This window comes from Rhineura floridana, chromosome 16 (assembly GCF_030035675.1).
Source record: "Rhineura floridana isolate rRhiFlo1 chromosome 16, rRhiFlo1.hap2, whole genome shotgun sequence".
Lineage (NCBI taxonomy): Eukaryota > Metazoa > Chordata > Lepidosauria > Squamata > Rhineuridae > Rhineura > Rhineura floridana.
The window spans coordinates 9336271-9349795 of NC_084495.1; the positions used below are offsets into that span (position 1 = coordinate 9336271).

General features: G+C 44.2%; 1 protein-coding gene across 2 annotated transcripts; it reads left to right on the top strand.

The window, feature by feature from the left end:
* Positions 1–2394: 2394 nt before the first annotated feature.
* On the top strand, positions 2395–8312 carry LOC133371452 (uncharacterized). Of its 2 annotated transcripts, none has more exons than XM_061598907.1 (2): positions 2395–3069; positions 6929–8312. In XM_061598907.1, exons 1-2 carry the CDS (start codon positions 2769–2771, stop codon positions 7108–7110), a joined length of 483 nt encoding a protein of 160 aa, XP_061454891.1. In that variant the 5' UTR covers positions 2395–2768; the 3' UTR covers positions 7111–8312. The 2 variants fall into 2 exon arrangements, with proteins under 2 accessions (XP_061454891.1, XP_061454890.1); XM_061598906.1 differs by having other exon boundaries at positions 2404–3069; positions 6733–8312.
* Positions 8313–13525: the final 5213 nt, after the last annotated feature.

Consider the following 13525-nt stretch of genomic DNA (forward strand, 5'->3'; position numbering starts at 1 on the left):
AATAAGAAAAAGCTTACTTTACTGAAGGAAATACATAATAGATCGGAAAGGGATTCTAGTTCTAAGGGTGCAATCCAGGCTGAGGGGAGTTGGATACGGTGGATCTCTGACTGAGCTGGCTGGGTTCTGACTCAGCTGGGCTATGCTGGTGTAAGTCCCTCAGCCTGGCTCAGCTGGGGCTCAGCTTGCCCAGCCAGCTCATCCGGGGTCTAAACCAGTTCAGCTGAGACCAGCATAAGTGACGCCAGCATAAACCGGCATAGGTCCTATAGAAGGGGCATGTTGGGGGAGTGGCCGAGGGAGGGGACTTAGGCCACATCCTACTTGTGTTCAGAGTGCTCCTGCAGGTCCCTATTCAAGCAAAAGTTATGTCAGAAAAAAGGTCTAAGAAAATAAATACAATAGAAGTGAATGAAGAGGGCTTACTCCCCAGGAGGGGTATTTGGGAGAGCAGGCTTTTACTTTCCGGTCCCTGTGCACAGCTCCTGGATAAGTCAGTGTTGAGCCAACCCAGAGGCTCCTGAATGCCAACTGGATGTGATGGAACTTTATGTCGGTTTCTCTTGTGTTGGCACCACTTACACAGGCTTCACCTGAGTTGGATTTGCTCTGTAACTAGCTAAATTGGAGGCACAAGGTCCTGGCATGGTCTTTGCCCTCATGCTAAGAGAGACAAAGCAAAGATGTCTAATATGTCAAAGAGATGGAGATGAAGCAGGAAGGACAGTTGTAAGGTGTGGTCAGAATCCCCAAGAAGTATTGGTTTACAGGAAGGAAGATTAGTAGGTGAGCAAATGACAGATGCAGTTTACCAACCTGGTGGACTCCTCTCTATCTCCCTTCAGACATGCAAAACCAATTCATTTATTTTTATTTATTATTTGATTTATATCCCTTCCTCCCAGCAGGAGCCCAGGGTGACCAAAAAAGCACTAAAAACACTTTAAAACATTATAAAGACTTTAAAATACATTAAAACAAAACAACTTTAAAAACATTTCTCTAAAAAGTCTTGAAGACATCTTTCTTTAAAAAATGTTAAAAAACATAGTTTTTTTTTAAAAAAAGTTTAAAAACATAGTAAAAAGCAATTCCAACACAGAAGCAGATTGGGATAAGATCTCAACTTAGAAGGCTTGTTGAAAGAGGAAGGTCTTCAAAAGGTGCCGAAAAGATAACAGAGATGGTGCCTATTTAAGGTGCATTCCCAGAATTCCAACATTCCATGGCGCCTTTTAAGCAGTGGCACCAAGACTTTCTAGAGTTTCAATGTCAAGTTGGGGGGGAGGGGTCTTTCAGAGATCTTTTGGGTCTTCCTGTGATTGCAGATTTTCTTGATGTGGGCTCTGGCCCCATTTAGCCTTTCCACTTATAATTAAGCTCTTTAACAGAACAACCCTATGCATGTCTGTTAAGTCAGACAGATGGGCGACTAACAAATAAAATTTTATTATTTTATTATTATTATTATGTTTACTCAGAATTAAGTCCCACTATATCCAAAGAGGTTTACTGCAATGTAAGATGGCAATTTTAACTCACCTACCTGGGAGTAAGTCCCATCAAATATAGTAAAACTTACTTCTTTAGGGAATCTAGCCACACATATGCACATGAGCATAGCAGGATAGTGCATGTTTATTCAGAAATAAGTCTCACAGGGTTCAATGTGCTTTCCCAAGTGAGTATGTTTACAGCCCAATAGTATGCATTTTTGCTCAGAAGTAATTGCCAAAGATTTTAATGGCCCTTAATAGCCAAGTAAGTGAAAGATGTGCATTAATGTGTATTCAGGAGGAAGTCCAACATTGTTCAATAGTGCTTATTTTTGAGTGCTCAGTAAACACATTCATTCATTTTATTTATTTACTACATTTATATCCTGCCTTTACTTCAAGATGTTCATTCAAGGCAGAGTACAGAGTTTAGCACCCCGCCTCAGTATTGCCCTCACAACAACCCTGAGAGGTAGGTAAGGGTGAAAGATCCCAAACATGAGCTTCATGGTCGCAGTGGGGATTTAAACGTGGTCCTCCTAGTCTAGCACTCTAACCGCTACACCATGCTGACTCTTGAGAAAAAGCTCCACTAAATAAAGTGAGACTTCCCAGTAGTCCTGCATGGGATCCAACTGATTTCTAAGGATGGATGCCTCTGGAGGGCACAATATGACATTACTTCCAAGCAAACATAAGCTGGCTTGGTTTGTTTGTGACTCCCTATGGCACTTACTTCTGAGTAAGCTTGAATGGGCTTGTGCTGTTAGCCACCCACAATTCAGGGCCAAGAGACGGGTTCATGGTCCGCTTGCAGCAGGAGTTATTTGCCTCCATTTCAAGAGGGGGGGGAGCAGCGTTGGAACTGCCTTAAGATACCTCCGTTGCATGCAGAAAGTTCCCGGTTCAAGTCCCGGCGTCCCCAGTGAGGAGTGGGAATGGTCCCTCCCCAATCTAAACCCTGGAAAACCGCTGCCAAATAGCGGAGAAGATTCTCAGCTTGATGAACCAAGGGCCTGACTCAGGGTAAGACAATTCCCCCATGTAACGATGATCCCAAGAGGTCCTTGTCTGGCAGGGATCGGGGCCGCCAGACCAGCTGAGACGAGTTGCTTTCCCGCCCTCGTTTCTTGAGGGAATATAAAAGGTGGTTTTAGTGGACCGAGCGTGTTTATTAGACGGGGCGGGTTTGGAATAACTCGCCTGGGGCAGCCGGCCTGCGGGGGGAAGAGGCGTCGCTGCGAGCGGCCCCGGCCTGGAGAAGCTGACGCCATGGAGTGGGCTCTGCTCTGCGCCCTGGCCCTGCTGCTGCGCCCTGGCCCTGGTCTAGGAGGAGGAGAGGCTTCGACGACGGCTGAGGATGATGAAATGTGCAGCCGCTGGCTCTACGGGATGGAGCCGCCGGTGGTGGATGACTTCGAGTGCGCGGAGCAGTACGACGGCGAGGACGTCAAGTACTGTTGCGGAACCTGCGGCCAGACCTCCGGCTGCTCCTTAGAAGAGGCCGCTGAAGACGAGGAGCAGCGCCCCACCTGCGGCCAAGAGATCTGGCATTCTTCGCCCCCTGTGTCAAGTAAGGGGAGCTACAGGGGTGTAGTCGTCCAGGGTCTCGGGGGTCTTAGACTTTTTTGGGAGGAGGATCCCAGCAGGATTCCTGCGTCTCCAGCATCCTGTGAGCCAATCAGCATGAAAGGGGAGTGTGTTAGCTGCTAAGAAAAGTTTTGGAGCATATTTTCTTGTCCTTTCCTGCTGATTGGAGCCAGTCAGAGTGAATGGAGGTGAGTCAACCACTGAGGATACTCTTTTCAGCAGCTAACGCTCTCCCCTTTTATGCTGATTGGCTCCTGGAGACATCTGTTGTTGCTGGAGAAGGTATTGACACCGATCTCATTCTAAAATAAAAAATAAAAAACGATAGAAGGGGGCATGGCTATGGCTATCATGAAGGGACCCTGCACTTCTGAATTTGCCACTACGCTATTGGGGAGCTATCCCTGTCCATCTTTAAGGGGGCTGGAGTGGCTGCTACAAAGCCAAAGCAAAAATATTTAAAAACTGACCCCCAAGCTGATACAAAAATCTCCCCCCCATCCCCCAAACCCCCACAGCCCAACCCAAAGGGCCAGAAAGTCCTCCGAAAGAAGCTGCGTTTGAAGGCCTCCTGGGTTGGAGGGTGGGGCAAGGCAGGTGGAAACAGCCTCCCCTGATGGAAATCTCTTTGAAACTGAATTTTAAAAAATGCAGTCAACCTGCTCCCACCAGTAAACTGTTTAGTCCCTTCCTCTCCTCTGCCCTGTTTTTCCCCTCCCTCAACAAACACTCATTCTGTGGCCATTGAACACTGCTTGGTCTTCACTGGGCTATTTCCAGGTCTCCCCCCCTCCCCCCCACCCGTGAACATACAGTTCGGGTTTTTTGTTTTGTACTTCTGAAAACCTTGAGGTTTGCCTTCTGATCCTTCCTGTGTGTCCGAGATGCCGTTTCAGTTACATAAGGATCGGTGCGCAGCAAATGATGCAACTCCTTGTATCTAGCAGGGGTGCCAGTGTATTGTCCACAGGAACATAGGTGCCCGCAGATGCCTTCCCTGGCACTTCTAAGATCCCTTTTCCCTTCCCTACCCACACGGACATTAGGCTTAGAAGAAGCATTCTGTTGTAGCCAATATAATTGGTTGCCGCGCATGCGTGATTGCGCTATGTGTGTGATGCTCACAACAGCGTTTTTTCCCGATTTGCAAATGTGCTTATTGTTGGAATATGTGGTTCAGCTTGAATTGGTGGGTTGGGACTGCATGGGGTTAAAATGGGTAGGTAGCAGGGGATCAAAGTATAGGTACAGCCTTGCAATCAGAAGGTCTCCTCTCTAACTCTTCCTTCCTATGTGAACTGTTATTCTTAGGATGTTTTTTCTTCTCTCTCAAGAGAATGAGAGAAGACGTCTTCTCTTCTCTGTCTCCTCACAACATGAGGGCAAACACTAGGCTTAGTGTTTGTGTCTCCAACTTAGCTAGTTAACTAGATTAGGACTCTTTCCTATCAAGTATGTACTTCCAGAATAAAGCAGTTGTTTCTGATTTTGAAGCTTAAAGTCTTAGTCTGACTAATTCCATGGAAGGTGTAATATTTAGCAAGGATTCAAACGCACAAAGCTCACTCAGATGCTCTCTAATTTCACGACTCTGCAACACTGATTTGACCCCAAACCATTGCTGGCATTGGTTGTTGTTATTTCTTCTTACCCGCTGTTCACCATAAGGTCCCAGGATGGATTACAGCAATTTAAATTTCAATATTAAAAACTGTTTAAAACAAATCACAGTCACAGGAATAGAGGGAATCCTGAAAACATATACTATATAGCCAGGGTAAAAAGGTGCATCTTCAGCATATGATGGAAACCATATATTAACGGTGCCAGATGCCCAAGCTAGTTGCTACCACAGAGGAGGTGATCCCCTCTTTTGATCTACAGGGCAACACCACTCTTAACAAGCCCTAGCTCTCGCGGTATCATATTTCTGAGTAGCCATGATTAGGATTTTGCGGTACGGCATCGGTGATGATTACAGATTCTGGGTTAGATGCAAACTAAGGCTGCCATCCTAACCATGTCTACACAGAAGTAAGTCATACTGAATTCAGTGTTGCTTTTCCCCACAGAAGTGGGGTTAGGATTGCAGCCTAAGTTAGCTGAACTTGGTGTTGGAATGTATGAGGTTCAACTCCAACTTGGTGGGTTGAGGCTGCATGGGGTTAATAAGGGTAGCTAGAGAGCTAGACCGCTTGCTGGTTGAGGCTATACCGATCCCTTTGATCCTCTGCCGTCTCTTCCCTTCCTGCTAGGCTGATAAGCAAAGGAATGTTGATCCCAGTTCCTTCTCACCTTTCTCAGTGTTCTCTTTCTCTCTAGAGGGGAGCAGACATCTTCTCTTTGTCTCTCCTCTCAACCAGGATGAGGGCCAGCACTGGGACCAGTGCAGGCTGCTCCAGCATAGCCAGTTAGCTAGATATAGGACTCTTTCCTATCAAGCATGTACTTCCAGAATAAAGTAGTTGTTCCTTATTTTAAAGCTTAAAGTCTCTGTCTGACTAATTTGCAGGGAAGGTAGAATCTTAGCAAAGATTCAAACACACACACAAACTAAGCTCGCTCAATAGTCTCCGTTCCGCAGTGCTACACAACTCTGCTACGCAACTCAATAAAATTCCAACACTTGGTTCCCATTGATTACAATGGGAACCAGTCAATAGGATGGCTAACTTACGTTACTGATTTCAGTAGCACCCACATCCAGCAAAGTGTTCATGCAACCTCAATTCTATTGACCTATGTTGCTTTGTCCCAGGTAAATGGGATTGAAATTGTACCCTTCTTTCAACCCTTTTTCAGGTGATCCTTCACAAGATGGCTTAACAATAAAAATGTTGAACAAAATAATTCAGGAAATAGAGCAAAGCACTGATAACTGTGACTAATGTCGGAGAGTCGCGATGCTGGGAACGGAGAGTACTGAGCGAGCTTATATGTGTGTGTTTGAATCCTTGCTAAAGATTCCCTGTAAATTAGTCAGACTTTAAGCTTTAAAATAAGAAATAACTACTTTATTCTGGAAGTACATACTTGATAGGAAAGAGTCCTATATCTAGCTAACTAGTGAAGTTGGAGCTGCAAACACTGAGCCCAGTGCTTGCCCTTATGCTTTGGAGGAGAGGGAGAGACAAAGGAATATGTCTACTCCCCTCTCAAGAGAAAGAAGTAAGAAGGAGGGAAGGAACTGTGATCAACATCCTCTGAATATCAGTCTAGCAGGAAGGGAGAGACAGCAGGAGATCAAAGGACAGGTATAGCCTAGCAACCAAGAGGTCTCCTCTCTAGCTACTCTTTTTAACCCCATGCAGCCTCAACCCACAAGTTGGAGTTGAACCACATATATTCCAACAACTAATGCCCTCCTGCATGTCAGTGTCCAGCTCCTAAAGTGACCCCTGCCTCCCTCTCTCCCCCAACTGTCACCACTGGGGCACCTGCAGAACCATCTTGCCCTGAGGGTAGAGGAGAAGCAGGAACAGTTTCTTCTTAAATAAACAAGTTGTCTTTTCCAGTTTATCATAACTTTTTTTAAAAAACCAATACTTATTGTTGTCATAATCTTATGTAAACTGCTTTGTGAGGTCTGCCTGAAAAGTGGTATACAAATGCCATAAATAAATAACTGTCTTTCTTCTGTTTCCAGACTGGGTGAGGTTGATTTGGTTTTGTGCAGGAGCCCTTGTTACTGTAACATTTTACTGGGGTGTTTACTATCCTTGCTCACGATTCTGGTGTAAGCAGAGATTCTTCTGTGAAAGGCAGCAGCAGATCCTTCTGGAGGATGACTCTCCTTTCAGATTCTCCTCCATTGACCATCCTCACTTCTGTGGTGCCTACAGGAGAACAGCTCTGCCAGCATTTGGTGGTGGTGTGGAGGACCTTCAAAGTATCTGTGACCGTCTTCCTGCATTTCACAACACACCAGATGTGCAGTTACTTCCTGGGCACTCCGAGGATGACGGGGCGATCATCTTGTCTCCAGCAACTCTCCCACTCGGAAGTGTTCCTGGTTGCACCTTAGAGCTGAACCTGGGAAGTGAAACATCACTGACTAAATCGAGGAGGCATGAAATCCTTGCCTAATTTAAGAAGTGAGGCTTGCCTTCCAAAACCCAGCCCCATGCCAGACAGTCACAGAATGGTTTTTTTAGAATAAAGGACATTGAGGATGTTTTACTATATATATATATTAACTAGAATGACTACTGTTTTAAATGTAGTGCTCCATTATGCATTGATATTATTCACCTTTTTGCAAACAAGGCATTGGTATGTTGCAACGAGGCTTTTCATTCTAAATACCTGCCACACACTTTAATGCACTAGTTTAGAGAGAGTTACCTCAGAGACAAGTGATGTTTCCTAATGGATCATTATACATTTCCATTGGATAATTTTTTTAAAGAAAACAAATGAAAAGAATGGGATATTTAATTTCAACCGTTTCCACCATGGTGACAGAAAGCTGGAGCCAAGTTGTATGGATTCCATCCTGCACAGCTTTTCCTTTTGTTCTGGGACTGGATGGCAGACCACAAAATGCATTCAGTTGCAAATGCACAGTTAATACAACCGTACTCTCCCTTCTCTAACTCTGATGGCTCCATCTCTAAAGGCAAGCAAAATGTGTTTGTATGGGATGAATTGTGTTGTGTCCAAAATGATGGTGTATGTGTGTGTGTCTGGACACAAAGATGTTGGCCAAGGCATTGGTTATCCACCAAGACTTATTTCTGGGAAGAGCTAATTCTGTGCTGTCACCTCATAGCTCGGTAGTGAAACCACTGACCAGGCAAAGCCCAAAGGCTACCCCTGAAATGAATGCTGCAAATATTGCCACTGAAGTCATGACAAAGTAGTGTTGAGTGGCCACATGAAAAGCAACATCTTAGTATCCCCACTCCTAGGAGGATATACTCAGGGCCAGCTGATCTATGTATCATTCTGTGCCTACCAAAGACTTAGTTGCACAAGTGTAGCTACCCTGTGGTTTTTGTTCCAGATGGTACCCCCCCATGGCCTTTAAACACTTTTAAAAACTTGATAGTTGTATGACCACTTCTGTGCATTATCCGCTAAGAGGCAGAGCAGGCAAGCACTGATGGGTGTCTCCTGAATCAATTGTTTCTGGAATTGCATGAAGTTTGTTTTATAGCACAGACCCTTGCCAGATTTATGTTTCCAAATGTATGTACTAAATTGCCAATAAAGATGTGTCTAGTATTTGTTGGAGAGTCGCGATGCTGGGAACAGAGAGTTCTGAGCGACCTTACGTGTGTGTGTTTGAATCTTTGCTAAGATTCTACCTTCCCTGCAAATTAGTCAGACAGAGACTTGAAGCTTTAAAATAAGAAAGAACTACTTTATTCTGGAAGTACATACTTGATAGGAAAGAGTCCTATATCTAGCTAACTAGCTAAGTTGGAGCTGCAAACACTGAGCCCAGTGCTTGCCCTCATGCTTTGGAGGAGAGGGAGAGACAAAGGAATATGTCTGCTCTGCCTCTCGAGAGAAAGAAGAAGTAAGAAGGAGGGAAGGAACAGGGATCAACGTCCTTTGCATATCAGTCTAGCAGGAAGGGGGAGACAGCAGGAGATCAAAGGACAGGTATAGCCTAGCAACCTAGCTACCCTTTTTAACGCCATGCAGCCTCAACCCACAAGTTGGAGTTGAACCACATATATTCCAACAGTATTTTGATCCTTTTCTTCTGAGTAGTAGCGGCCCAACCTCTGACTTGAATCTGGTATTTAGTATTCTGTGGCCCAAGAGTTTAGCTGCCTACGATAGCTCTCCAGCCTTGCCTAGCATCTAGAGATTCTGTTCTATTTTATTAGTTATTATATTCCACCTTTCCTCTAAAGAGCATAAGGTGGCACGTATGGTTCACCCCATCCCTAGTTTAGCCTCACAACTGTTGTGCATTAGCAGAGAATTTAACTAAGCTCAGTGGAGTTAAGCCAGCATGTGCTGTGTGATTTACCTTAGAGGATCAGGCTCTTACCATGTGTTCAAATCACTGAGTACTTTAATCTTTATACAATAAGAAAATATACTTTATTTATAGCAATACATAGTTGATAGGAAAGACACAACCAACTTGCTAATTTGGAGGCACAATGGCCAGGGTTGGACATCAGCCCCATGCTAGAGGAGAAGAAGAAAGAAAAAAAGTTTCCTCTCAGCTGGATGGAGAAGGAGAGTTTGGAAAGGGTGATCAGCTTCCCTATGGGTATCAGTTTACAACAGAAGGGAGACAGGTAGAGGACTACTGGTAAAGACAGACAGACAGCCTAGCCACCTTGGAGGACTATCTATCTCCCTCAGGCATGCAAAGAGAACGAAATGGGAGTTACTCTTGCCACACTTCCAACCACAACAACTTGTAAGACTGGTTAGGCTGAGGGAAGATGTCTGGTCCAAGGCCACCCAGTAAGCTTCATGGCTGAGTTGGGGCTTGAACCCTGGTCTTGCAGGTACTAGTCCAACACCCTCGTTTCCATACCATACTTGTTGTAGATGCAGGCTGGAGCTGCATGTTCCTAGTTAATCTAGGTGTTTGCCTGTGGTGATGAGGGACAAATGAGTTGCAGGAAGAAATGGGAGGGATAGACTAGAGTGCTCTTGGCCTTAGTGTTTCTGCTCTCTTCCCCCCTCCCCCAGGTGCTCTGCTCAGGTGGATTAATTTTTTCAAAATCAGGGTTAAATCAGATTTTTAAACAGCATGCTAAGCATCTCATTTCTTCAAATCTGATGTTGAAAGGAAACCTGAATTTAATAGAAACTAGCAAGCTGCTGTTTACGCTCACCATGTCACAAATGATTACCTGTCCAACACTGGGCTAAATACTAGCAATCATGGGCTAAATACTAGCAATCTGCAGCTACTACAAGATTCACCATGTGTCTCTAGCATTTGGAAGCAGCCCATTATGTTTCAGATCCACTGTTGTTCTGATTCAATTTGGGTCTGAATCTCATCTGTCAAACCCAAAGTTCTGTTTTGTCCCTATGACTATAATGGGGAATCTAAACATGACTTCAATCTTTTTTCTTTTTCACATAAGTGGATGAAATTTGCAGGCAAAGGAACCCTTCCAGAGTGGACAATTTCAGGCCAATCCACTGAAAGGAATTTGTGCAGGGAACTTTTATTAAAGCTTATTTTCTTTAAGTATTTTAACTTTTTTATTCCTGCTAGAATTTGATGCAAATTGCAGGCATGGCTGCCTCTACTGAGAGGATGAAACTGTTGCACTGTGTGTAGTTGTGTTACTTAATTTTGTTTAAAAGCAGCACCACAGCAGCAGAGAGTAAAAGCAGATGTTGAAATGCGAGTGTGCCAGCGTGTGAGTGTGTTTGCCTAAGAAAGCAGGCTTTTACCCTGCATCAGCATCACTGAGACTGGAGACTTGGTAAAATAAGAAAAGCTACTTTATTTATACAAATACATAGTAGATAGAAAAGGCATACCTAGTTCTAACTAACTAGCTAAGTTGGAGGCATAATGCCCAGGTGTAGGAGTTAGCCCCATGCTCGGAGAGAGCAGAGACAGAGGGATGTCTCCTCTCTCCTGGACAGCCAGAGGACAAAGGAGTGGAAAGGGCGGAAGGAAGAGGGGCAGGTAAACTTCCCTAAAGGCATCACAATCTAGCGACAGAAAGAAGTCAGTCAGAGCATCACAGGTAAAAGGTAAACAAAGCCTATCCATCTGGAGGACTTTAGCTCTACCCTCTGGAGTTTAAACAAAAGAACAAAACAGGAGTTGCTCTTGTCCCACTTCCAACAGAAACACGTCAAATTTCAGAAAAGTGCAGGTGTTCTCTGGGAAGAAAAAATTTCCCTGTTTGGGGAGAGAGAGAGAAATTATATTCCCTCCCCTAATTTTTTTTTTGAAGGGGCAATCAGTGTGAGAATTATGGACATACCTGATACGGATGTCTCTGTGTAAGGAACCTGTCAACCTTCAGACAAATAGATCCAGGGACTATTGTGCTACTTGATTTTACCATTATAAAAAACTTGAGAAAGTCAGCCTTTTCTCACCAGCCTTCCCCCTCCTGGCTGTATCCTGCATGAAGAAGAAGAAGAAAAAGTAAGAGCTATGATTTTTAATTGTTCAGGGAAAAAGAAGCAGGCCATCTGAACAGTCTAACTCCACTCCTTATGCCCGCCTTTCATGGACAAAGCTTGAAGGGGACTGACAACCAGGGGTGAAGTCATCCAGGATCTTGGGGGTCTTAGTCCTCTTACTCTTCCTTTTTTGGAAGCCAGGGCCCAGCAGGGTCCCTATGTCTCCAGCATCCTCTGAGCCAATCAGTGAAAGGGGTGCATGTTGGCCACTGAGAAGAGCCTTCTAACATGTTTCTCTGTTCTTTCCTGCTCATTGCAGCCAATCAGAGTGAAATGAGGTGAGTCAGCCACTAGGAAGACTCTTCTCAGTAGCTAAAATGCTCCCTTTTCATGCTGATTGGTTCCTAGGGCTGTCTGTTGTGGGAGAATGCATTAGCAAGGCTCTCATGCTTAACCCAGAAGCAACAGAGGGAGAGAGAAGTTGTGTGGTTTTGTTCTAGCTCAAAGTCAGGAGTACTGGAGGAGGAGGAAAAGAGAAATAACACATTTAGGGGGGAGAAAGTGTGTGTGTTATGCATGGAAAGATGAAATGAAAATGTCTAAGAATGTTTGTGTGGTGTGGCCAACACTATAGGTTAGGATCAGCAATTTCCATGCTTAAGTTTCCTCCTAAAACTCATAAGCTCTGCCCAAATGCAGATACTCTGAGACTTAGCATGGCAGCCAAGAAAGGAAACACAGCAAAGGAAGTTCTTTACCTTACAGCATAATGATGAGGATGATGATTTTTAAAAAAGCATGATGGGGCTAAAACTTCTCTGTTTTTCTTTCATTCTAGGCATGTGTGGAAGGAAAAGGGGGTGGAAAAATCAATTTTTACCTGGCAAAGTTCAAAACGTTACAAATTCTTATGCAAAATAAGTGCCTAGCCTGCTTAGAGAGTGTGAATTCCTTTATTTTGGGGGAAAACAGGCTTTGACTTAACCCAGCAGCAAAAAGCCCCCAGAGAAAGAGAGGTGGGAGCCTGTGCACACATCAGTTTTTCTAAAAAGTGTGTGTTTTTCTTTATCATGGTAGAGCTTTGTGAATCAGTTATGCAAGCCCCAATGAGTATCAATTGCAAGTAAGGCTTTATTAGAATAGAGACACACTTCCTGTTGTGCTGGTTCCAGTGTCTCTCTACCTCTCTCTTCTCAAAATGGGGGCACATGACTCTAGTCAAACTCTGCTCCTTTTTACTCTTAAAACCTCATCTGATCAGCTCCAGTGCATTTTTTAAAATTCAGCTTCAGGAAGCTTTCACAACTGATTGGTAGATCAACCCGTTTATTTTCCAGGGGTGGCCAATTGTTATTATTATAATTTGTTGCATTTATACCCCATCTTCTCTCCAGGGAGCTCAAGGTGGTGTACAAACATGGTTCTCCTCATTTAATCCCCACAACAACCCTGTGAGGTAGGTTAGGCTGAGAGATAGTGACTTGTCCAAGGTCACCCAGTGAGCTTCATGGCTGCATGGGGATTCAAACCCTGGTCTCCCAGGTCCTAGCCTGACACTTTAACCACTACACATACTGCTTTGCTGCAGGCTCAGGCAGAGACAGTGATTGGGCCAGTGCTTTACTGTGGGCAGTCCTGAAAGGTCTGAAGGCAGCAGTGGGAAGGGAGATGTGGCCAGCTGAGCCAACATTCTGGCTGCTTTTGAAGCGACTAGTGTGCCCACAGTCTTAGTTCCTACTTCAAAATCCCAAGAGTTAAAGAGAGTGAGAATTCTGTAACTGCAGAAGAAGAGACAGTGAATCCTGATGATAGCATCCCATCTACATCATCAAACAGTTTGGTGGCAGCAGGAGATAAACACGTAGACACTGAATTCAGGAACTGAAGCAATACCTTTAACAGTGAGAAAGGACAGTCAAATTGTGACTGATAGAGAAGCAGAAAGCTGTGTTCAAACCTGGCCAGATTATTTTATAATCTTGGAAGGTTGTAAAATCTTAGAAGGGTGAGTGTCTGTGATCATCATGAAGGAACCATGCACTTCTGAATTTGTCACTACATTGCTGACAACTGATGTACTTACTTCAACATCCACATCACAGCACTGTGATTGGAGTGTACTGAGGGGCAAAAATCCCTGCAATCATTTGTCAAGAAAGGCTTAAATGGAAAATGATGGCTAGGAGACTTATCTACTTTCTTATATATTTATACAATCCGTTTTATGATTCTTAGTACTTAATATATATTAAATTTCTTTTCTATTACTTCATTAGATGGCTCAAAGCATACAGTAACGATCAGTACAGAAATCTTGTGACTTTCAATCCATTTGTGAACTAGCTGTCTGGGTTCCACACGGA

Coding starts and splice junctions, on each gene's coding strand:
- LOC133371452 (XM_061598906.1), top strand. CDS start 2,769: ATGGAGTGGGCTCTGCTCTGCGCCCTGGCCCTGCTGCTGCGCCCTGGC. Junction 3,070..6,732: donor TTCTTCGCCCCCTGTGTCAA/GTAAGGGGAGCT, acceptor TTCTGTTTCCAG/ACTGGGTGAGGTTGATTTGG.